This window comes from Rhinoraja longicauda, chromosome 20 (genome assembly GCF_053455715.1).
Source record: "Rhinoraja longicauda isolate Sanriku21f chromosome 20, sRhiLon1.1, whole genome shotgun sequence".
NCBI lineage: Eukaryota > Metazoa > Chordata > Chondrichthyes > Rajiformes > Arhynchobatidae > Rhinoraja > Rhinoraja longicauda.
The window spans coordinates 26,046,074-26,071,552 of NC_135972.1; the positions used below are offsets into that span (position 1 = coordinate 26,046,074).

At 43.5% G+C, this 25,479-nt stretch overlaps 1 protein-coding gene across 4 annotated transcripts in view; it reads right to left on the reverse strand.

The window, feature by feature from the left end:
- LOC144603673 (monocarboxylate transporter 2-like) overlaps positions 1-25,479 on the reverse strand; it is a 99,331-nt gene that overhangs the window by 43,526 nt on the left and 30,326 nt on the right. For all 4 annotated transcript variants that reach the window (XM_078417280.1, XM_078417282.1, XM_078417284.1 and 1 more), the window contains one exon: positions 22,352-22,592. In XM_078417280.1, the coding sequence (XP_078273406.1) occupies positions 22,352-22,565 (214 nt within the window). In that variant the 5' untranslated portion in view covers positions 22,566-22,592. The remainder of the gene's footprint in view (positions 1-22,351; positions 22,593-25,479) is intronic.

The following is a 25,479-nucleotide window of genomic DNA, read 5'->3' on the forward strand; positions in this document are numbered from 1 at the left end:
CTTACATATTGTGATCGTACCTGCCTCAACCAGCTCACCCGGCAGCTCATTCAATACACTCACCACCCTTGGTTTAAAATTAATATGGGGCAGCACAGTGGCACAACGGTAATGTTGCTGCCTTACAGCACCCGAGACCCAGGTTCAACTATGGGTGCTGTCTGTACGGAGCTTGTACCTTCTCCCTGTGTCCACGTGGGTTTTCTACGGGTGCTCTGGTTTCCTCCCACACTCCAAAGACATACAATCTTGTAGGTTAATTGACAGGACAGTTCGTTTGTTTGTTTTTATGTCTTGACTGGTTTTGTAAAGCGTCTTTGAGCATTTGGAAAAGCGCTATATAAAATAAATGTTTATTATATTATATTATATTCAGTAAAATAGTAAATTACCCCTAGTGTGCAGGATAGTGCTCGTGTACGGGGTGATCGCTGGTCGGCGCGGACCCGGTGGGCCGAAGGGCAACTTTCCACGCTGCATCTTTAAAGTCTAAAGAGTAATAGAATTTAGCAATAAGTTTTCCCCCCCACCCCCCAAAAAAGGTTTAAAATGCAACAGATCCAAGTACAAATTATAGCTGATCAAGGTAGAAACAAAATGCTGGAAGAAAGGTCCAGAGCCAAGACATGACCTATTCCTTTTCTTCAGAGATGCTGTCTGACCCGCTGAGTTACTGCAGCATTTTGTGTCTATCTTCGGTGTAAACCAGCATCTGCAGTTCCTTCCTACACATAGCTCAACAAGTACTATGAAATTATATTTAGACGGTAACATTTTCCATGGCTCCAGCCAAGCCTTTGGAATAGCTGTTAGGGTATATTAAACAAGAAAGCCTTGTTGAAGCAGAGTTTTTGAAAGGTTATCTGTTGAATGGGCTCTTATTCATGTCGATGACCACTTCATGTTAATGCGCACTATTTTTTCTAATGAAGATAATATCAATTAATCAGGCTTCAATATTTAGCAACATAGTGTATATGAATACATGTACTTGCTCACATTGTATACAGGGGAACGGCAGATGTTGGTTTACACTGACGAGAGACACATAATGCTGGAGTAACTCAGCGGATCAGGCAGCATCTCTGGAGAAAAGTCTGAAGAAGGGTTTCGAGCCGAAACCTCACCTATTCCTTTTCTCCAAAGATGCTGTCTGACCCGCTGAGTTACTCCACCATTTTGTGTCTACCTGTTCACATTGGAGTGTCCAGAAACAAGGATGCTTACTTTTACCAAGTTACCAAATAAAATGAACTGAAAACAAAGAAGTTTGTAGATGTTTAGATTTCCGGTATAAGCAATTCTTTTGACTTTGTCTTCCTGCTTTGCATTTTGCGACTCCTGCATTCTTTTATCCATGTTCCTTTGTCTCTCGTCTCCTTCTACAATTTCTCACATTCACTCAGTGACTCAAATGCAAACCTTATTTGCATTTTATCTCCCTGGTTACCCTTGTTTTACTCGATCAGACACAACCCTTCCCCTCCCCATCACATTCCTCCCCCACCCCCAACCCCTGCAGCCTAACAGGTTTCTATTTCCTCCACCTTCATCTGCTGTAGGGTCTTGAACCTGACACGTTAACTCCCTTGTGTAGAAACGAACTGCGGATGCCGGTTTACACCGAAGATAGACACAAAGTGCTGGAGTAACTCAACGGGTCAGGCAGCATCTCTGGAGAAAAACGATGGGGGGACAATTCGGGTCGGAACCCTTCTACAGACTGAAAGTGGAGAGGGGGGAATTTTAGGTGGGAAAAGGACAGAAGCTCTATCTAAGTTAACTCTACGTAGGAAAGGTCTATCTTTTAAAGGTTAACTTTTCTCAGATGCAGTCTGACCTGCCAAGTACTTCCAGCATTTTCAGGTTTGCAGATGTACTTCCTTAGTGAAGTGATTTTTATTGAAAAAAAGAATGAATAGATTTAAATGCTGCACTGTAAAAAATAAATTGCTTTGACAACATCAGAAGCAATTACAGCTATGTGCATTATAATTTTGAAAGCCAGCAAATATTGATGCAGTTTTATTCATTTAACTGCAAAAAAAATAATATTATAAAGGAATTACAATTTCAAGAGTGAAGCAGAGCAATTGCAAAAATAAATGTTTTGCCTAATTTGTACAAATGTTTCAAACCATGATGCATTATTCAAGTCCAGTTTTAGTTCATTCTTGTTGTATACTATTGAGGCATTGTAGGTTGATAATAAAGAATTAGACTTCGGAGACAAGGGAGATTGCAGATGCTGGCGTCTAAATTGGAAAAAAAATAACAAACTAGCTGGGAGAATTTGCCTCTCAGGCAGTATCTGTGGAGACATTTCTTCCCACAGAGAGGTTCACAGGCCGCACAGCCACATAGGGCAGCAGGCCTGGTGAGCCACCGTGAACAAAGACCTGGCAGGCCGCGGCCTGCTAAAGAGAAGCTTAGAAGCTGCCGATCTCAGCCCGAAGACCAGAGAGCTGAGGAGGAGGGAACCCGCTGGCAACGACGGGTGCGAGGAGTGGGCCGGTAGGAGAGGGACCGTCAAGGTCGGCTGTAGGAGGTGACCCAGGGGCATAGAAAAGGTCAGGCAAGGAGAGGGATGTAGGAAAATAACTGCAGATGCTGGTACAAATCGAAGGTATCACAAAATGCTGGAGTAACTCAGCAGGTCAGGCAGCATCTCTGGAGAGAAGGAGCTGATTGTGGACTTTAGAAGGGCTAAACATCCAAGGACGTACACGCCACTGGAGATAAATGGGTCTATTTGTGGATAGGGTGAGCAGTTTTAAATACTTGGGAGTCCGCATCACAGAGGATCTGACATGGGCAACGCACATTGCCGCACTGGTGGGTAAGGCAAAGCAGCGCCTTTACCACCTTAGACAGCTGGGGAAATTCAGAGTGTCTCTGAGGATCCTTCATTGCTTCTACTCTGGGGCTGTAGAGAGCATCCTGTCTGGCAACATTACAGTCTGGTTTGGGAACAGCTCTGCCCAGGACAGGATGGCCCTGCAGAGAGTAGTGTGTTCGGCAGAATGCACCATGGGAACTACACTCGTCCCCCTGCAGGACCTATACATCAGGAGGTGCAGATCCAGAGCAAGTAAGATTATGAGGGACTCCTGCCACCCCAGCAACGGACTGTTCCAGATGCTACGGTCAGGCAAACGCCTCCGCTGTCACGCTGTGAAAACGGAGAGGATGAGATGGAGTTTTTCCCCACAGGCCATCAGGACTGTCAACTTTTATAACTCCAGAGACTAAAGTTTGTCTACACTATAGTAACTTTATTAACTTTATTTATATGCTGTAACTGTAATTCTTTTTTGTGCACAATCCGCAGGCATTGCCACTTCACTGCACATCGTGTATGTGTATGTGACAAATAAACTTGACTTGACTTGACTTGGGTGACGTTTCGGGTCGAGACCCTTCTTCAGACTGATGTTAGGGGGGGCGGGACAAAGAAAGGATATAGGTGGAGACAGGAAGACAGTGGGAGAACTGGGAAGGGGGAGGGGAAGAGAGGGTCAGAGGAACTATCTAAAGTTGGAGAGGTCAATGAGGCAAGGAGAGGGATGTTGGTTGGCAGGCCGAGCCGGTCCAGGGTGACGGAGGAGGTCCTGCAGCAGCCTGGGGCCTACCTGGATCGGGAGCCACTCCACTACATCCTGCACATGGACCAGACTTTAGACTTTTTGTAAAGTTCTGTTTTGTGACCATGACACAGATTAAATTACTTGGAGTTACAACAACCTAGGAAGTCCCAATCACATGAAAAGAAATGCATGGACATATATAACAAATCAATGGCGCAATTTAAAAAGCTTTTTTTTTTAAAATGGTGTGAACTAAAGAACTTAATTCCCAAACATTAAGTATTTAGTCCATCATCCATGGATGATGTTATTTCTTTCAACTGCTCCATTTGCCAAATGGTTGAAGTCCCGTTGGGGCAAGAGTGCAAAAGGTTGTGATGAACGATGACCTTGATGGTACAGAAAATAAGGCCGTACATGGTAAATTAAAGCAGAGTGTTACCATGGCAACAGGCCTATCACAAAAACATAACATGGTTGATTTTCCTGACCTTCATGGTCATTCATTGCAATGCAGGGAGGACAAAGTAAAGTGGAGACAGATAATAGAGAGGAGGGGAGGGGAGATCATAATGATTATTGCAAAGCCAACTCATGCATCATTGATATATATACTGTAACTCTCCCAATGTCTCCACAGCCCAGCACCTACCCTCCCCCATGCCCTTCTCCCCTAGACACTTGTCCTGGTTCTTCGCCAGGGCAACCTCCTGCCCACCTCTGTTTTGTTCACCTCTCCCGTTTCTAAGAGCAATATCCCGAGAGAAATTATTTCCAACACCCGGTGTTTCGGGCAGGAAGTAATGGAAACACTAGCTCAACCAACATCCTGTGCTGTCAATAAAGGACAATTATTCAGCTGAAGTGAAAACGGTGACTAAAGTCACCTCCACTTGCCATTCCACTGCCATCTCATTATTCTAAATGAGTAGATAGACACAGAATGCTGGAGTAACTCAGTGGGTCAGGCAGCATCTCTGGAGAAAAGGAATAGGTGGCGTTGTAGGTCAGAACACTTCTTCATGCATGGCTCTGACCCGAGACGTCACCTATTCCTTTTCCCCAGAGACGCTGCCTGGCACACTGAGTTATTCGAGCATTCTGTGTCTATCTTCAGTATAAAGCAGCATCTGCAGCTCCTTCCTACACATTCTAAATAAATAGTTTCCTTTACAATCCATTTCCTTTACAGCTGCAAATAACATGAAAGCTGGTAATTTGCAATTGACAATTAGCATGGTGACGCAGCGGTAGAGTTGCTGCCTGACAGCACCAGAGACCTGGGTTTGATCCAGACTACGGGTGCTGTGTGTGCGGAGTTTGCACCTTCTCCCCGTGACCGTGTGGGTTTTCTCCAGGTGCGCCGGTTTCCTCCCACATTCCAAAGACGTGCAGGTTTGTAGGTTAATTGGCTTTGGTAAAATTGTAAATTGTCCCTGGCGGGTGGGATAGTGTTAGTGTACAGGGATTGCTGGTTGGCGCGGAATCGGTGGGGACGATGAAGGGCCTTTTTCCGCACTGTATTTCTAAACTAAACTAAAAAGCTAAAAGGTTTGTTGCATTGGTCTTTTACTGTCCAGGCAGCCTTACGACAAAACATCGACTTCTCCAACTTTAGATAGTTCCTCTGTCCCTCTCTACCCTCCTCCTTCCCAGATCTCCCTCTATCTTCCTGTCTCCACCTATATCCTTCCTTTGTCCCGCCCCCTGACATCAGTCTGAAGAAGGGTCTCGACCTGAAATGTCACCCATTCCTTCTCTCCCGAGATGCTGCCTGACCTACTGAGTTACTCCAGCATTTTGTGAATAAATATTACGACAAAAGTTGATCACTAATAGCAATCAACTTCAATCAATTAAGCTACAACACAGACTAATATGAAGCATTGGTGAAGATGATGTCAACAGGAGGTCCAAAACTATCTCCTTCATTGTAAAGCTTCAAATCATCGCTAATCTGTATCACAAACTGTATACTGCACTGCCGCAGTTCAAGACAGAGGTTCACCACCGCCTATCCATGGACGCTTAAATATTATGAGCAACATTCTTAAACCAGTAAATAATTAAATGATATATAAAGATATGGGGGGCATGGATAGGATATAATCACAATCATCTTCCCAGAATGGAAAAATCAAATACCAGAGGGCACAGCTTTAAGGCAAAAGGGGAAAAGTTTAAGGAAGATGTGCGGGCAAATCATTTTTTACACAGAGGGAGGTGAGTACCTGGAACGTGCTTCATAGGGTGGTGGTTGAAGCAGGTACATTAGTGGTATTTAAAAGACTTTTGGATAAACATGTGGATATGCAGGGAATGGAGGAATATGGATGATGTGCAGGTAGATAAGGTAGATAAGTTGGCATCTTGTTTGGCACAGACATTGTGGGCCGAGGGACCGGTTCTTGTGCTGTGCCGTTCTGTGTTCTAAATGTAATCTTAATCTGCAAAGCCCTCATCCATTGAATGGATTTTTTAAAAGGTGGTCTTTTCTGAGAGTTGTTTTTGAATGAATCAAAACTGCTTCCATTTGAGAATACGGTCTGGCAATTGATCAATCACCCTGCTTTCAAGGACTAGTTTTATATATGATGTTGATATTTTCTTGCAACGTATAAGGATGTCATTCAGAGCATGGAATCTATGCTGGATCTCAAAACTATCTCACTACTGCCATTCCTTCATTTATTTCCCTGCAATTTATCTTTAGACTTTAGACTTTAGAAATACAGTACGGAAACAGGCCCTTCGGCCCACCAAGTCTGCGCCGACCAACAATGGCCCAGTACGCTAGCACTGCCCTGCACACTAGGGATAAATTATAATTTACAGAAGCCAATTAACCTACGCCTGCATGTCTTTGAAGTGTGGAAGAAACAAGGGCACCCGGAGAAAACCCACGCGGTCACAAGGAGAATGTACAAACTCCGCACAGGCAGCGCCCATAGTTAGGATCGAACCCGGGTCTCTAGCGCTGTAAGGCAGCAGCTCTACCTCTGCACCACTGTGCTGCCCTCTCTCACGGGCCAATCAACACTCCACTGAATATCCTGCTGCCCACTCACACTAGGACAACTCACATACAGTCGTCCGTTAACCCATTGGTACACCTTTGGGATGTGGGAGGAAACTGAAGCACCCGGGGAAATCAACACTATGGAGACAGCACCAGAGATTGGAATTGAACACGGGTCACTGGGGGTTGTGCAGTAGCAGCATTAACAGCGACTCTCTGAACTCATGTCCATTAATCTGCAGCCTTGTTTCATTGCACTGGTCATGTCGAGACGACTCCCCAAGGTCAACTATTCAGGCCATTTTTAAATCCTTAAAACACCAAATGTCTTTTCCATTATGAACATGAGTCAGGTATAATTTCTCCTTTTCGTTTAACACACACACATTCATCAAGCATGTGAATAAAAGAGATCAGAGGTCTGTGCTGCATTTCAAGTGCAATCACTGCACTCCTCTTGGATCAATATTGACCTTTGTACCTGTTCTGGGATGGTATAATGACACAAGGGGTTGGAGATATTGTTCACAGCTCCAGTGAGCCGGGGTGACCCTGATCTCAAGAGTCGTCTGTGTGCAGATTGCATGTTCTCCTTGTAACCCTGCAGGTTTACCCAGATATTCTAGTTCCCTCCCACCTACCAACTATGTGTGGGTTTAGTTTAGATTAGAGTTACAGCATGGAAACAGGCCCTTTGGACCATCTAGTCCATGCCAACCATAGATTGCACGTACACTAGTTCTATGTTATCCCAGTTTCGCATACTACACACTCGGGGTGATTTACAGAAGCCAATTAACCTACAAACCTGCACGTCTTTGGAAAGTGGGGGGAAACCGGAGAACCCAGAGAAAACCCACGCGGTCACAGGGAGAACGCACACATTCTTTGCAGACATCATCCATAGTCAGGATCTAGCCTCGATCTATGGCGCTGTAAGGCAGCAACTCTACCATTGCGCCTCTGTGCTGCAATATTGTCATATGTTCCATAGATAACTGAGAAGGTATTTGCATTGAAGATAGCAGTCGGAGAGAAGGAATGGGTAACCCAAAACGTCACCCATTCCTTCCCTCCAGAGACGTGGCCTGTCCCGCAGTGTTACTCCAGCATTTTGTGTCTAGCTTCGGTGTAAACCAGCATCTGCAGTTCCTTCCTACACACGAGGGATTTGCTTGGTTTGTTATTAAAGGTAACTGGTTTAAGGGATTTCTTAACCATTTATTCTTCAGATTTTAATCCAGCAGGCATCCTTTCTGAAATCATAAAGGCCATGAACTTGTTTATTATCTGAACCACACCGACTCACAATTAAGTAGCAGTTGAGAGTTTACATTTTTATTCCAATGGACATTATGTCCAAAACCACAGACTGGACATTTGCCTAGTTCTTATATTAACCATGAAAAGATGTTCAGATTTTAAACTCTCACCATTGTTTTAAAGTCTCTCCATGACCTTATTCTTCTGCAACTCTGTATTCTCCTCCAGCTTATGTCACTCAATGGTATCTGTTTTCATCCAATCCTGGTCTCTTATGCGTCCCTGTGTGCAGTTTTGGTCTCCAAATTTGAGGAAAGATATTCTTGCTATTGAGGGAGTGCAGCGTAGGTTTACTAGGTTAATTCCGGGAATGGCGGGACTGTCATATGTTGAAAGATTGGAGCAACTAGGCTTGAATACACTGGAATTTAGAAGGATGAGAGGGGATCTTATCAAAACATATAAGATTATTAAGGGGTTGGACACGTTAGAGGCAGGAAACATGTTCCCAATGTTGGGGGAGTCCAGAAACAGGGGCCACAGTTTAAGAATAAGGGGTAGGCTATTTAGAACGGAGATGAGGAAAAACTTTTTCTGTCAGAGAGTTGTAAATCTGTGGAATTCTCTGCCTCAGAAGGCAGTGGAGGCCAATTCTCTGAATGCAATCAAGAGAGAGCTAGATAGAGCTCTTAAGGATAGTGGAATCAGGGGGTATGGGGAGAAGGCAGGAACGGGGTACTGTGAGAATGATCAGCCATGATCACATTGAATGGTGGTGCTGGCTCGAAGGGCCGAATGGCCTCCTCCTGCACCTATTGTCTATTGTCTATTGTAATCACACCAGTGCCAGTGGAGTTCCTTCAACTGCCAACACTCTAGCATCTCCATCTCTTAAGCTATTCCTTAAATGTACCTCATCTTCCATCTGATTTAGTCACCATTTGTTCCAAGATGTATTTTCTACTTTCACAGCACCATCTTAATGAAGATAGTGCTGGAGTAACTCAGCGGGACTGTCTGAAGAAGGGTCTTGACCCAAAACGTCACCCGTTCCTTCTCTTCAGAGATGCTGCCTGTCCCGCTGAGTTACTCCAGCATTTTGTGTCTACGTTCGATTTAAACCAGCATCTGCAGTTCTTTCCTACACATCTTAATGAAGTTGGGCTGGGGTAACTCAGCGGGTCAGGCAGCATCCCTGGAGAACATGCATAGGCGGCGTTTCGGGTCGGGACTCTTCTTCAGTCTATAGGCCGCCCTTTGTACCATTGTGCGCACAGAAGCCTGAAGCCCCACACCACCATGCTCAGGAGTAGCTGCTTTCCTGCAACCATCATGAACCATATTCTTGAATCGACTGGCACAACCCAAAGCCTACCTCGACAAGAGAACACAACGGATCTCTCACACTGGCTTGAACTTTTTTATTTTCCTTGTCTTGCATGATTTATCTTTGACTTAAGGTCTTGTGTGCTTTCTGAATCCACGTTCCGGTGGTGCTGCTGTAAACAAGACTTTCATTGCACCTGTAACCTCATCGCACCTATGCTTACGACAATAAACACCACTTGACTCAGCTGAAAAGTAGCTGGAAATCTGGAAAAGTCCAGATATGACTTTGGGAAGTTTATAGGGCTGGTTTCTCTCTGAATATCAATAGTAGTTTTCTAAGGACACTAAGGTGTACCTTTGAAAAAAAGGAAAGAATTGAAAGGCTCTGGGGAAAGAACAGAGGTGCAGACTAATTAGATTTTTCTTTCGATTCTTATCACATCCTCTAGTCATCCCACAACACTAATATTCCAAAGGACCTTTCTGCGGTTTTATGGATCAACACAGTACAATCTCTTAAATAACAAATTAGATCATGCTCTTAAATCTGTGGCATCTGGTGCAAGATAAAGTCCAGTAAAGTTCGATTAAAGATAGTCCGAGTATCTCCAATGAGGTTGATAGTAACTCAGGACCGCTCTCTAGTTGTCGATAGAATGGTTCAGTTGCCCGATAACAGCTAGGAAGAAACTGTCCCAGATTGTGGAGGTGTGCGTTTACACATTTCTGTACCTCTCCTGAAGAAGGGAGTGGCCGGGATGAGACCTGTTGATGATTATGATGAGACTTGCACCGTCCAGCAATTATTTATTGGTAAATGATGTAGCTGGTCAGGTGACATGAAGTTAAATGAGAATAGTAAAAAGTGCTGCCATCATTGTCTCACTCCATAACCGCCTTCATTAAAATTGAGCCCTACTCTCCACTTTCAATTGAAGGGGATATAGAAACATAGAAACATAGAAAATAGGTGCAGGAGTAGGCCATTCGGTCCTTCGAGCCTGCACCGCCATTCAATATGATCATGGCTGATCATCCAACTCAGTATCCCGTACCTGCCGTCTCTCCATACCCCCTGATCCCTTTAGCCACAAAGGCCACATCTAACTCCCTCTTAAATATAGCCAATGAACTGGCCTCTATACTTTGGTTGTGAACACACTTTACTCAGACAGTAATTTATGAGTGCTATGAAATTATAACTTGTTAAATCACGGACTGATCTCAGTCTGAAGAAGGGTCTCGACCCGAAACATCACCCATTCGTTCTCCCAGGAGGTGCTGCCGGTCCCCGCTGAGTTACTCCAGCATTTTGTGTCTATCTTCAGTTCAAACCAGCATCTGCAGTTTCTTCCTAAGCAGGAATTGACTGCATTGCGTGCCACCCGCGTTATATGTTTTATATGTTTATCTCAAGAACCCCGTGCCAAGTACCAAAGGTGGCTTGGCAAGCAAAACTCTTCATTCCCAATCAGTAGATAATTGTTCATGCTATAGTTTAGAGCTTTAATAATCTTATTTAAGCCATGATAAGTACTTCTCCCAATCAGCCTCGCCAGCATGGAAAATTAACTATTGCAAGTTGGAGACTTGTTAACAATTGATGAGTTTTACCAGAATGCTCCCTGGATTAAAAAGTATTAGTTATAAGGCTGGACGGACTTGGATTGTTTTCGCTGGAATGCCAGAGGGTGAGGAGAGATCTGATAGAAGTATATCCTATTCTGAGAAGCACAAACACAGTAACCAGTCAGAACCTTTCTTCCTCCCCCTCCAGGGGGGAAATGTCAAAGACTAGAGAGCACAGCTTTAAGGTGAGAGGGCAAAGTTAGTTAGTGAGATTTCGTTAGTTTAGTTTATTGTCACGTGTGCAGTGTAAATCTTTTGTTGCATGCTCACCAGTCACAGAAAGGCAATACATGATTACAATAGTGTCGTCTACAGTGTACAGATATATCATAAAGGGAATTACGTTTAGTCCAGTAAAATCCAATTAAAGGTAGTCCAAGAGGTCTCCAATGGGGAAGATGGGAGGCCAGGACTGCTCTCTAGTTGGAGAGTACGAGTCAGTTGCTAAGAAACTGTTGGGAAGAAACTGTTCCTGAATTTGGAGGAGTGCGTTATCACACTTCTATACCTCATGCTTTATGGGAGACGGGAGAAGAGGGAGTGACCACGGTGGGACAAGTTGTTTTGTACAGAGAGAGTGGTGAGTGCCTAGAATATGCTGCCAGGGGTGGTGGTGAAAGCAGGTATGAGGCTTTAAGAGCATTTAAGAGGCGTTTGAATAGGCACTTGGATAGGCTGGCAATGAAAGGATATGAATCACGTGCAAACAGATGAGATTAGTTTATCTTGGCATCATGTTCGGCACAGGCAATGTGAGCCCAAGGGTCTGTTCCTATGCTGTACTGTTCATAAGATCATAAGAGATAGGAGCAGCATTAGGCCATTCGGCCCATCAAGTCTACTCTGCCATTCAATCATGGCTGATCTATCTCTCCCTCCTAACCCCATTCTCCTGCCTTTGCCCCATAACCTCTGGCACATGCACTAATCAACTTCTGACACCTGCACTGTTCTGTGTTGTGTTTTCTATGTGCTCAGTAAGTGTCCTATTCACTCAGATATTAATTCTTGTTGCAGGTTTCAAACCAGCAAAATTATTTTTCTTTCCTTGGGTTCTCTCTCATAATCCATTCTTTCTTTCCATATCTTTTCTTCTCACTCTGAAACAGATTTGAAGCAAGCTTCACCAACTCTGATTCACATCTCATCCTATAATGACTTATTTCTCAATCCTTCAAAGATTGATAAGAAGATAACACAGTTTCATGCCCAGACTACTCGGCACGGTGGTACAGCGGTAGAGTTGCTGCCTTACAGAATCAGCGACCCGGGTTGGATCCTGACCACGGGTGCTGTCTGTACAGAGTTTGTACGTTCTCCCTGTGATAGCGTGGGTTTTCTCCCAGTACTCTGGTTTCCTCCCACACACCAAAGGTACAGGTTTGTAGGTTAATTGGCTTTGGTAAAATTGTAAATTGTCCCAGGTGTGTAGGTTAGTGTTAGTGTGCAGGGTGATCGCTGGTCGGCATGTACCGAAGGGGCGAAGGGCCTATTTCCACATTGTATTTCAAAAGTCTAAAGTTTAATGTCTAAAATCCCAGATTATCAGCAGTTTGCCGAGCACAGAAGTATAGGAAACTTTTAGACAGGTACATGGATAGGGTATGTTTAGAGTGATATGGGCCAAACACAGGCAGGTGGGACTCGTGTTGACAGAGCATGTTGGTCGGCGTGGGCAAGTTGGACCGAAGGGCCCAGTTTGACTCCGTGACACTACAATGGTAGCCCAATTCTCCAGCAACTACCTCCGCTGGCCTTAAGCTAATGGAAAGAAGAATTCGGGAGTCCTTTTCTTAGTCTAGGTCTATATTTGTCCTCCAACCTCTATTATCAAAACAGATTATTATCACTTTCTTATTTGCAGGCAAAGGAATGAGTACTTTACAACTGTGGCTACCCTTGATTGTGAAGAGTTTTGACACAACCTAAGCCCTGGAGAATGCCATTCAAATGTAAGTGATGATCTTTCTCTGTCTACCTTTCATCCTTCAGCAGCAACGCTTGGTGAAAAATCAGAGAACTGTGCAACCCTTTCACCTCCTGGCCACCAATTTACACGTTTAAAGTGGCAAATGTCTCAAGTCTCATCTGTGCTTGGCAGATTAAATTCTGCATTTCCTCCTATGTTTGATTCATGCAGAACTTCAGGCAACTATTGCTTCCCAATTGCTCACTGGAAAAATATCTAGAGAGAAAAGCAATCTGCAGAGCTTGATGGAAACATCAAATAGCGTTTGTATTCTGTCACGGTTAGTGGAAGGAAATGGCCTTCTCATTTCATAGTTCCGTGAGAAAGTAAAGAGAAAATTGCACAAGAAACATCTCCTGCTGAAACCCCCTCTAAAATGTCATGAATTCCTTACAGTGTGATTCATGTACAATTTTAAAAGGATCAAAGTAAAATCTTACGATAAAACTGCTCTGAGGGGGATAGAAAAATCATGTCATTTGCTATGGCGCTCAATGGGAAAAAAAAGAAAAAGAAAATAAGGCTTGCAAACTACAATCTACATGCCACAAGACCTTTCTGCTGACATTTTTCAAACCTACCAGGGGAAATGTACTTTGGGCAGCAAATGGAATCCTGAGTCTAAAACTATCTCAACAGATCAACCCTCTGCCCTGGGACCTGCCACTATTCATTCCAGTCACTTGAAGGCCCATTGAAAATACACTCTTCCAGACACAGTGGAAAAGATGCCGAGATATATCATATAAATATAGATAACGTTTTGCAGAGAACAAAATCTTGACCAGAATACTATTATCATGAAGCCATTTACTTCCATTTCACATTCAACCATTCCTCATTAATTGTTTTTCAATCATATCTATTTTGGAGAAACACACAGAGCCAGATTTTGTTTTTGCATTTTTCTGGTTCTAGAAAAGGCAACTATCACATTTAATAGACAATAGACAATAGACAATAGGTGCAGGAGTAGGCCATTCAGCCCTTCGAGCCAGCACCGCCATTCAATGCGATCATGGCTGATCACTCTCAATCAGTACCCCGTTCCTGCCTTCTCCCCATACCCCCTCACTCCGCTATCCTTAAGAGCTCTATCCAGCTCTCTCTTGAAAGCATCCAACGAACTGGCCTCCACTGCCTTCTGAGGCAGAGAATTCCACACCTTCACCACCCTCTGACTGAAAAAGTTCTTCCTCATCTCCGTTCTAAATGGCCTACCCCTTATTCTTAAACTGTGGCCCCTTGTTCTGGACTCCCCCAACATTGGGAACATGTTATCTGCCTCTAATGTGTCCAATCCCCTAATTATCTTATATGTTTCAATAAGATCCCCCCTCATCCTTCTAAATTCCAGTGTATACAAGCCCAATCGCTCCAGCCTTTCAACATACGACAGTCCCGCCATTCCGGGAATTAACCTAGTGAACCTACGCTGCACGCCCTCCATAGCAAGAATATCCTTCCTCAAATTTGGAGACCAAAACTGCACACAGTACTCCAGGTGCGGTCTCACCAGGGCCCGGTACAACTGTAGAAGGACCTCTTTGCTCCTATACTCAACTCCTCTTGTTACGAAGGCCAACATTCCATTGGCTTTCTTCACTGCCTGCTGTACCTGCATGCTTCCTTTCATTGACTGATGCACTAGGACACCCAGATCTCGTTGAACTCCCCCTCCTCCTAACTTGACACCATTCAGATAATAATCTGCCTTTCTATTCTTACTTCCAAAGTGAATAACCTCACACTTATCTACATTAAACTGCATCTGCCATGTATCCGCCCACTCACACAACCTGTCCAAGTCACCCTGCAGCCTTATTGCATCTTCCTCACAATTCACACTACCCCCCAACTTAGTATCATCTGCAAATTTGCTAATGGTACTTTTAATCCCTTCGTCTAAGTCATTAATGTATATCGTAAATAGCTGGGGTCCCAGCACCGAACCTTGCGGTACCCCACTGGTCACTGCCTGCCATTCCGAAAGGGACCCATTTATCCCCACTCTTTGCTTTCTATCTGTCAACCAATTTTCTATCCATGTCAGTACCCTACCCCCAATACCATGTGCCCTAATTTTGCCCACTAATCTCCTATGTGGGACCTTGTCGAAGGCTTTCTGAAAGTCGAGGTACACCACATCCACTGACTCTCCCTTGTCAATTTTCCTAGTTACATCCTCAAAAAATTCCAGTAGATTTGTCAAGCATGATTTTCCCTTCGTAAATCCATGCTGACTCGGAATGATCCCATTACTGCTATCTAAATGCTCAGCAATTTCGTCTTTTATAATTGACTCAAGCATCTTCCCCACCACTGATGTCAGACTAACTGGTCTATAATTACCCGTTTTCTCTCTCCCTCCTTTCTTAAAAAGTGGGATAACATTTGCTATCCTCCAATCCACAGGAACTGATCCTGAATCTATAGAACATTGAAAAATGATCTCCAATGCTTCCACTATTTCTAGAGCCACCTCCTTAAGTACTCTGGGATGCAGACCATCAGGCCCTGGGGATTTATCAGCCTTCAGTCCCATCAGTCTACCCAAAACCATTTCCTGCCTAATGTGGATTTCCTTCAGTTCCTCCATCACCCTAGGTTCTCCGGCCCCTAGAACATTTGGGAGATTGTGTGTATCTTCCTCAGTGAAGACAGATCCAAAGTAACGGTTTAACTCGTCTGCCATTTCTTTGTTCCCCATAATAAATTCCCCTGCTTCTGTCTTCAAGGGACCCACATTTGCCTTGACTATTTTTTTCCTCTTCACGTACCTAAAAAAACTTTTGCTATCCTCCTTTATATTATTGGCTAGTTTACCCTCGTACCTCATCTTTTCTCCCCGTATTGCCTTTTTAGTTAACTTTTGTTGCTCTTTAAAAGAGTCCCAATCCTCTGTCTTCCCACTCTTCTTTGCTATGTTATACTTCCTCTCCTTAATTTTTATGCTGTCCCTGACTTCCCTTGTCAGCCACAGGTGTCTCTTACTCCCCTTAGAGTCTTTCCACCTCTTTGGAATAAATTGATCCTGCAACCTCTGCATTATTCCCAGGAATACCTGCCATTGCTGTTCTACCGTCTTCCCTGCTAGGGCCTCCTTCCAATCAATTTTGGCCAGCTCCTGCCTCATGCCTCTGTAATCCCCTTTGCTATACTGTAATACCGACACTTCCGATTTTCCCTTCTGCCTTTCCATTTGCAGAGTAAAACTTATCATGTTGTGATCACTGCCTCCTAATGGCTCTTTTACCTCTAGTCCCCTTATCAGATCAGGATCATTACACAACACTAAATCCAGAATTGCCTTCTCCCTGGTAGGCTCCAGTACAAGCTGTTCTAAGAATCCATCTCGAAGGCACTCTACAAACTCTCTTTCCTGGGGTCCATTTCCAACCTGATTTTCCCAGTCTACCTGCATGTTGAAATCTCCCATAACCACCGTAGCATTACATTTTTGACACGCCAATTTTATCTCCTGATTCAACTTGCACCCTATGTCGAGGCTACTGTTTGGGGGCCTATAGATAACTCCCATTAGGGTCTTTTTACCCTTACAATTTCTCATTTTTATCCATACTGATTCAACATCTCCTGATTCTATGTCACCCCTTGCAAGGGAATGAATATCATTCCTTACCATCAGAGCAACCCCACCCCCTCTGCCCACCTGTCTGTCTTTTCTATACGTTGTGTACCCCTGAATATTCAGTTCCCAGCCCTGGTCCTCTTGTAGCCATGTCTCAGTGATCCCTACAACATCATACTTGCCCATGACTAACTGAGCCTCAAGCTCATCCACTTTATTTTTTATACTACGCGCATTTAAGTACAACACTTTAACTTCTGTATTTACCTCCCCTCTCAGAGGTTGCATATTCAAGATTGGTCATGAGGTGTGTTATATAAATTAACGGATCTGCTATGTTCATGACCAGCATCACAGACTATTACAATACTAGCATTTAATATCCAATTAATCTCCCTTGAACTGGCCTAACCTGACCTTCATAGATTCTGATTCTCTGCACTCTCCACTCTTGATGCAAATTTAAAAAGAAAAATCAGCATCACCAGATTCAAAATTGTGAAAGACTCCAACAATGTGGATATGCAGGGAATAAAGGGATATGGGTTATACGCAGGTAAATCAGCGAGGATCTTGGCATCACGCTCGGCACAGACAGTGTCTGCTGAAAGGCCCGTTCTTGTGCTGTACTGTACTGTGGTGAAATGAGAACATGCAAGTCTAAAATAATCTCAGCCCAATAAGTGCTGTAAAGGTCTATCAACCACTTTGGAAATTTGAACCAGTGGGCAGATAGAGTTCTCAGCCTTCCATGAACTCTCAAGTAATTTAAAACCAGATCTCCCGTTGATCACTTCCCAAGCTCTGCCTACAACACGTTCCCAGCATATAGGACATCTGGAATGGAATGGAATACTTGATTTTATTGTCACATGTGGCAAGGCCCAGTGGGATTCTTTGCTTGCATACCCAATGTATACAAATAGCAGCCACCTACGGCGCTGGCAAAGTTACAAAGCACGCCAGATCCTCCTTTTGTTCCCCCTCACCCCCACAGTGGTTCCCCCACGCTGGGTCCCCATTGCCCTTTGTTTCCCCCCCCCCCCGCTCCCCATTGTCCTTTGTTCTTCCGTCCCCCCCTCCCATCCCTAGAATGTCTTTGTAGTGTCAGCACGAGCACAGTGGTGGGATAGGATGGCTAACAACAGTACTGGTGAGTGTGACCTCCACATTACCTAGACGTTAGACTCCTCTATCAGTGCTAAATCGATGTTACAACTCTGTATGGCATTCTGTTTCTAAGACTTAGTTTGTTTGGTTGTATTATATCCAAACTTCTGAAACAAAATAAAGTACGCAGTCACCATTTCATTGTATATTTGATGTCACTGAGGATGAATTTCTCTCCCAGTCACAACTCCTTTATGACATCAAAGATAGACACGAAGTGCTGGAGTAACTCAGTGGGTCAGGCATCATCTCTGGAGAAAAAGGAGGGGTGACGTGTCGGTTCAGGACTCTTCTTCAGACTGAGCATTGAGACATTGGGTGTTTCGGCATGGAGGTAGCTCTGTCTGAAGAAGGTTCCCGACTCGAAACGTCACCTGTCCTTTTTCTCCAGAGATGCTCCCTGACCCGCTGAGTTACTCCAGCACCTTCTGTCTACCTTTGTATAAACCAGCATCTGCAGCTTTTTGTTTCTACATCCTTACTGACATTCGCTGCTACTACATGTTAATTGAACCTCAATGAGTCATAAGCAGCACTTAGCAGCAGGGCTAGGTACTGTCACAGACTGTAACTGATATCCAACACCTCCTTGGTTCTTCAAACCTGGTGATTACCTTTTGTTCAATAGGATGAACAACACATGTCTGAAGCAAAAGAATGAATTACTAGCTTTGCACAGCAATCAACCAAGCTAAAAACAAGGACATAAAGTGAGAGGAATAGATCGGGTAGATGCGCAGAGTCTCTTGCCCAGAGTAGGGGAATCAAGGATCAAAGAACGTAGGTTCAAGGTGAAGGGGAAAAGATTTAAAAGGAATCTGAGGGGTATCTTTTTCACACAAAAGGTGGTGGGTGTATGGAGCAAGCTGCCAGAGGAGGTAGTTGAGGCAGGGACTATCCCAATGTTTAAGAAACAGTTAGACAGGTGCATGGATAGGACAGGTTTGGGGGGATATGGACCAAGCGTAGGTAAGTGGGACTAGTGTAGCTGGGACATGTTGGCCGGTGTGGGCAAGTTGGGCCGAAGGGCCTGTTTCCACACTGTATCACTCTATGACTCTGTGATAAAGTGCTGGAGTAACTCAGCGGGTCAGGCAGCATCACTGGAGAACATGGATAGGAGACGCTCAGGGTCGGGACTCTTCTTCGGACAGAGTTACCTCCATGCCTATGCACCCAACGTCAAGAGGTTACGTATGGAAAGCCAAACTGCAACCAGCCGTAAAAAAATGCCACCAAATGCCAGACATATTTAGTCACTATAATTCAAAGGGGCAGTCTTCGTGCTCCCGACTTGACCGTTAGAAAAGCAGCAAGAAATCTGGGGAATAGCAAACATAAAATGTAGCTGCTGGAACTGAAAATGTGATCTTTCATTGACCTGAAACTTTACCTCTGCTTCTCTCTCCATAGATGCCGCCTGACCGGCTGAGTATTTCCAGCATTTTCTACTTTCTTATTTTTTATTTACAACACCTAGAAAAATGATGGGAAGGGCAGATAACACCAGGCAAAGGACATTTCACCACATTTCTAAAGCAAGTCCTAAAGAATCTGAGATTAAACCAAACCAACAGAAAAAATTGCAGTCTTTCAGGTTTTGAGTCCCCTACTCTACAGAGATATTGTTGCAAAGAACAAATAGGAATGAATATAGCCCATCGGTTATTTCAGGAAATTCATTACTCAAAATAAACGTTAACAGTGGCACATTTCCAGTGTACATTTTGACATTCCAAAATCAATCCCTGTCTCTGCTTATGTCCCAACTGTATATAAATAAAGTATTTTAGAAATGTTCTGTTCTTCACATGTCCCCTCAAACTATGCCGTGCTTGGTCCAAATTCAGAAAGGTTTACTGACAAACTTGCTAATATTTGACCTTGAAGGATTACGTTCGAGGCCATTTCCCAGAAAGTAATCAGTTGCGGTGGGGGCCTGTGAATATAATTGAAACTGACCGGGAAAAGGTAAAGAGAATAGAAAAGCCACGAACAGCCATCAAACATTTTAGCCAAGTTAAAAGATAACTCGTACTTCCTACGAGAAATCCTGCAAGGAATTCAGAAGAAATGTCATCATCCACAAGTAATGGGAAAGAGAAGCTACCACTCACAGATACAAGGAACCGCAGTTGCAAGTTTGCAAAATAAAAGACACATAGTGCTGACGTATTTCAGCGGGTCAGGCAGCTGGCAGAGAACATGGAGAACATAGATGGGTAATGGGTCAGGTCGCTTCCTTCAGCCAGGGAATGGTTGAAACAAAGAGCATTGATGCAGACAAGGAGTTACTGGGCAGCATGCGCGAGGTGTAAGAGTGGAATATTGATGGCTTTAGGTGAGAATAGATGAGAGGAGGATGAAGCAGTGTATAGAAAACCAAAAATACTAGAGGAACAAGATGGACCACTCCATTGAAATCGTGTGTACTGAAGTGCAGTACGCAAAGGAGTGTAACGTCCGCCATTTTAGTAGGCAAAACCCGCCGTTCACTATGCCTCTCGCAGTGTAATCAGTGTTTTGGGGGAACAGTATGTGTGACGATACCATTAAAATGCTGAATATATCTCATCTATCAATTCACAGATTTTTGTTATTTTTCTTTTAAAATGTTTCTGCAAGTTTCTGCCTACTAAAATGGCGCCATGACGTACTACGGTTTTTAGGGTCGAGTGGTCTATCTTGTTCCTCTAGTATCTTTGTAAAAAACTGATTGGATTGGTGTGGATTGGCCTGAGTGTCCTTTTCTGGTGACACATATCCAATAAGATTCCATGTAAAGATGGACACAAAGTGCTGGAATAACTCAGTGGGTTTAGGCACTGGAGAAAAAGGATAAATGACATTTCAGGTCGGGGCCCTTCTTTGGACTCCAGTCTGAAGACTCCAGACTCGAAACGTCACCCATCCTTTTTCTTCAGAGATGCTGCCTGATCCGCTGAGCCATGCAAGCGTTTAGCGTCTATCTTTGGTATCAACCAGCATCTGCAGTTCTTTGTCTCTACATTTCTAAGATTACACGTAATTTCTTCTAGAGCACCTTAAAATACTTCACAGCAAATAGCGTATCCTACAACATATTTTTACTGGTGGAATGTAGAAGAGATTCATGCACAGCAGCTCCAATGTCTGGATTATATACTTTGACAATGTGATTGTGGGAAATCATCCTTAACATTGAGCAAAACACAAAGTACTGGAGGAACTCAGTGGGCAGCATCTGTGGAAAGAAATGGGTCTTCTGTCTTGAAGAAAGACACCGACCCAAAATGTCAACTACCCAAAAATAGACACAAAATGCTGGAGTAACTCAGCGGGACAGGCAGCATCTCTGGATAGAAGGAATGGGTGACCTTTAAGGTCGAGACCCTTCTTCAGACTGAGAGTCAGGGGAGATGGAGACACAGAGGTATGGAAGGGTAGGGTGTGAAAACGAGACATCAAAGGAGACAAAGTTCAACTATCCACTTCCTTCCACAGATGCTGCTCGACTCGCTGAGTTCCTCCAACACTTCTTTGTGTTTTGCTCAAGACGCCAACGTCTGCGGTTCCTTGTGTCTCCATCTTTGTTCTTTGAAATAGCGCCAGGTGATATATTTTAAAAGTATATTTATCAGACAGAATAGGCTGGAGGTTAACCTCCAAGGGGGCACCACCTCCTCTTACTGGAAGGTCAGCCGACATTTTTGTGTTGAAATCACACAAGTGTGGGATTCGAACCTACAATCTCCAAACTCATGAGGAAACGATCTGCCATTGTGAGCCCAATACGAGAAGCCCTAGGTGAGGGAATCCTGCTGGTGATCCAACCTCACCACCTTCGTGGGTAAGATAGCATGTTGCCCCTTGGTATTGTGTTCCACACAGTTTTATTCACCCAATGTCACTACCATCAGTGTTCTAGCTGTGGCTGGTAACAGCAGAGCAAAGCAAAACCAGAATCAATGTCAGTTAATTGAGATTGAACAATATTATAAACTAAAGATAGACACAATATGCTGGAGTAACTCAGCGGGACAGGCAGCATCGCTGGAGAGAAGGAATGGGGTGACATTTCGGGTCGAGACCCTTCTTCAGACTGAGGGTCAGGGGAGAGGGAGACATGGAGCCATGGAAGGGTAAAGTGTGACATCGAGGAATACAATATTTAATCAGGAGGACAGTCAGAGAACAAGGAAGGGGACGGACAGAGAGAGAGAGAGGGAAAACAAGGGTTACTTGAAATCAATTATTCATACCGCTGGATTATAATATTATTAATTACTTGTCCACAATTTACAACCTAAAATAAATGCACATGAGAAAAAACCCTGCAATTTTAAAAATCTTTGGAATTTGTGAATCATAAAGTATCAACTTCAGCCATCATAAACTTACATATTTGTTCCTGTTCTTTACATTACTGGGTGTTGCTTAAAACCAACACGGATAACTCCAGAAGGACTAACCTTCAGGGAGAATAATTCTGCAATGATTAACTCCATAAGTGCTAAAGATTTTAAATTATTTTAAACTAGAAATACTCCCCCTGTGGACTTACAAGGCTGAGTGTTGTACAGTCCTAACTTTTTCAACCCACTCCATATTTCTTGGTGCTTCTTTCAATGAAAATTGTGCTAAACCTACTGCATAAGTACAAATTGTTGTCGATGTACATCCTTTGCATTGTTTCAGCGAGCGCCTTATGCATTTCAACTCAACATATGTAAAATGGTTTGATCTTTCATGTTGGAAAAGTGTGGGTGTGAGCTCGCTGCAGAATCCCATGCAGCAGGTGTTTAGCGTCCTACCTCCGGCGTACATCACGGCGAGCGTCAGGGAGGAGATCCATGCAATCTGGCTGTACGAGGCACCGAAGATCGTCTGAATCTCCTTAAAGTACACTGTGATGGCTTTCGGAAATGCGTACGAAAATCCAATTGCAATGAAAGATCCGACAACCACAGCCCAGCCCCAGCCACCGTCCGGGGGCACAAACTCGTGAAGAGGTGGCGGTGGATGCATCTTCCACTTCCTCTTCTTCTTGCTTAACTGGAAGAAGCAAATAAAGTCAATTGTTTTTTGAGTCGCAGTCTATGAAGATGACAATCGCTTTTGCTTTTGTCTGTTTGTTAAAGAGGTGTGTATTAGTTCTCTGCTGTTGAAACTATGCCTGATTTGATGCTTCTTCAATACAGGGAGTACAACAGCATTAGAAAAAAAGTAGGCTTGCATTAACTGATCGGCATTGATCAATATAAACACATACAGAGTGGGAGGAGTTGTACGACGTCAATTGAGAGATTATCTCACTGCATGCACCGGTACTTAATTAATTTAAGTTATTACATTTTCAGCAAATTATCCCATTCACAAAATCATTGCTAAAAAAATAAAATGTGACCACAGCCTTAGCAGAGGAAAACAGCAAACTGAATTGACACCAGCCTGTTTCAACTGTATCTGTTGTCTGAGCAAACAATTTAACTTTTCCTTTTAGCTCCTGGTAAATTGGGACACGCCTGCTGATAAAGCCCTTTGGTGTGTGTGTGTGTGTGTGTGTGTGTGTGACTTTCACTTGAAAGTCAAATAAAGAAATACAACAGGGTGACAAGTACTGGAGTTTCAATATAAATGGTTATCCAGCACTCAATGGAAAAGTAACTTTGTCCCAAGGTCAGCCAAGAGGCAACTCACTGCAGAAAAGACTGCACATTCTTTCAATGCAATAGCACATTCGTTTCCACGGGACTTCAATCAGCACAGCTCCCGCTCATATCATTACCCCCGCGCACACTTACGAATATTCTACAGTCAACAGCTGGCTGCTCGTGCTCATTAACAAACTTGCAAGTTGCCAATTGCTAGAGGTGATCTTCCTCAGTCGCATCAAGGTCCCAATGTTGTTGATTCTCTCAGAGTCACAATTCACCTTGGTGTTAAATGTGCCGCAGAGAAAGGAGAGACAAGAGAATTTTGAGGCACAAATCATAGGCATCACCAAAAATGTATTATATTTTAAGATTTGAGTACAGCACTGACTTGAGCCAAGTAGAACAATGTTATCAACTCTGTCCAGTGGCACATTTAATACCAAGGTGATTTGTGACTCCTATAGGATCACCAGTATATATATATATATATATATATATACACACACATACACACATAAATATACACACATATATATACATATACATAGATATACACATATATACATACATACACATATACACACATACATACACATATACATGTACACACATATATTTATACACATATATACACATATAAACAAATATATATGCATGTACATGCATATGCATGTACATGCATATATATATATATACAATATATATATACACACACATCTATCTACACATACCACACATACATAGATACACACACATGAAACCACACATGCATACATACACACATGAAACAAACAATAGTGCAAAAAGACAAAATCCATGCCCCCAAATCTATGTAGTTCCGAGCTTATTGGGTGGTTGTAGTGTTTAATAGCCTAATGGCAGCAGATAAGAAGCTGTTCCTGAACCTGAATGTTACATTTTTCAGGCTCCTGCACCTTCTTCCCAGTGGCAGGGGTGAAATGAGTGTGTGGCCAGGATGGCGTGGGTCTCTAATGATGCTGGCTGCCTTTTTGAGGCAGTGACTCTTGTAAATGCCTCTGATGGTGGGGAGGTGAGAGCCCGTGATGGACTGGGCAGTGTTCACCTCTTTTTGCAGTCTTCTTTGCTTCTGGGCATTCAAGTTGCCAAACATCAACTTGTGATGCAACCAGTCAATATGCTCTCTACTGTACACCTGTAGAAGTTCAAGAGTGTACTCCCTGACACACCGACTCGAAGAGTGCTTTTCCAAAATGATGCGTCAGGGCATTCAGGAGCCCAAGTAGCCATTATTAGCTCAAATACAGATAGAACATAGAACAATACAACACAGGAACAGGCCCAATGAGCTATCCCTTGACCTGCCTCACACTAATCTAGGGTGGTGAAGAAGGCTTTTGGCACGCTGGCATTCATCAGTCATGGAAATGAATATCGAAGTTGGGACATCACATTAAGAATGTAGAACAGTACAGCAAAGGAAATGGCCCCCTCGGCCCACAATGTCTATGCCGAATATCATACCAGGTTAAACTAATCTCGTTTGCCTGCTCGTGATTCATGTCCTTCCATTCCCTGCATACCCATGTGATATAGCTTAGTTTAGTTTAGTTTATTGTCACATGTACCGAGATACTGTGAAATGCTTTTGTTGCGTGCTAACCAGTCGTCGGAAAGGCAATACATGATTACAATTGAGCCATCCACAGATGCATGATAAAGGGATTAACGTTTATTGCAAGATAAAGTCCAGTAAAGTCCAATTAAAGATAGTCCGAGAGTCTCTCGTGAGGTGGACAGGAGTTCAGGACCACTCTTGTTAGTCATAGAAACATAGAAACATAGAAACATAGAAAATAGGTGCAGGAGTAGGCCATTCGGCCCTTCGAGCCTGCACCGCCATTCAATATGATCATGGCTGATCATCCAGCTCAGTAGCCTGTACCTGCCTTCTCTCCATACCCCCTGATCCCTTTAGTAAAAAGGGGGTTTATCTAAAAGTCTCCTAAATGCCACATATATGTCTCCACCACCAACCCTGGCGATACATACCAGACACCCACCACTCTCTGTTAAAAAATCTGTCCCACGCACCACCTTTAATTTTGCTCCTCTCTTGTGAAGCTGTAATTTTGTTGGACCTTGTGGAAATTCAATGGACCTTAAAGCTATGCCCTCGAGTCACTGATATTTCCACCTGGGAATAAGGTTCTGACTGTCTATCTTATCGATGCATTTCATAATTCTATATGGAAACACTGATATCTTCCAAGTCTTTATTTTCCTTTGTCTGATCTCTACCAATT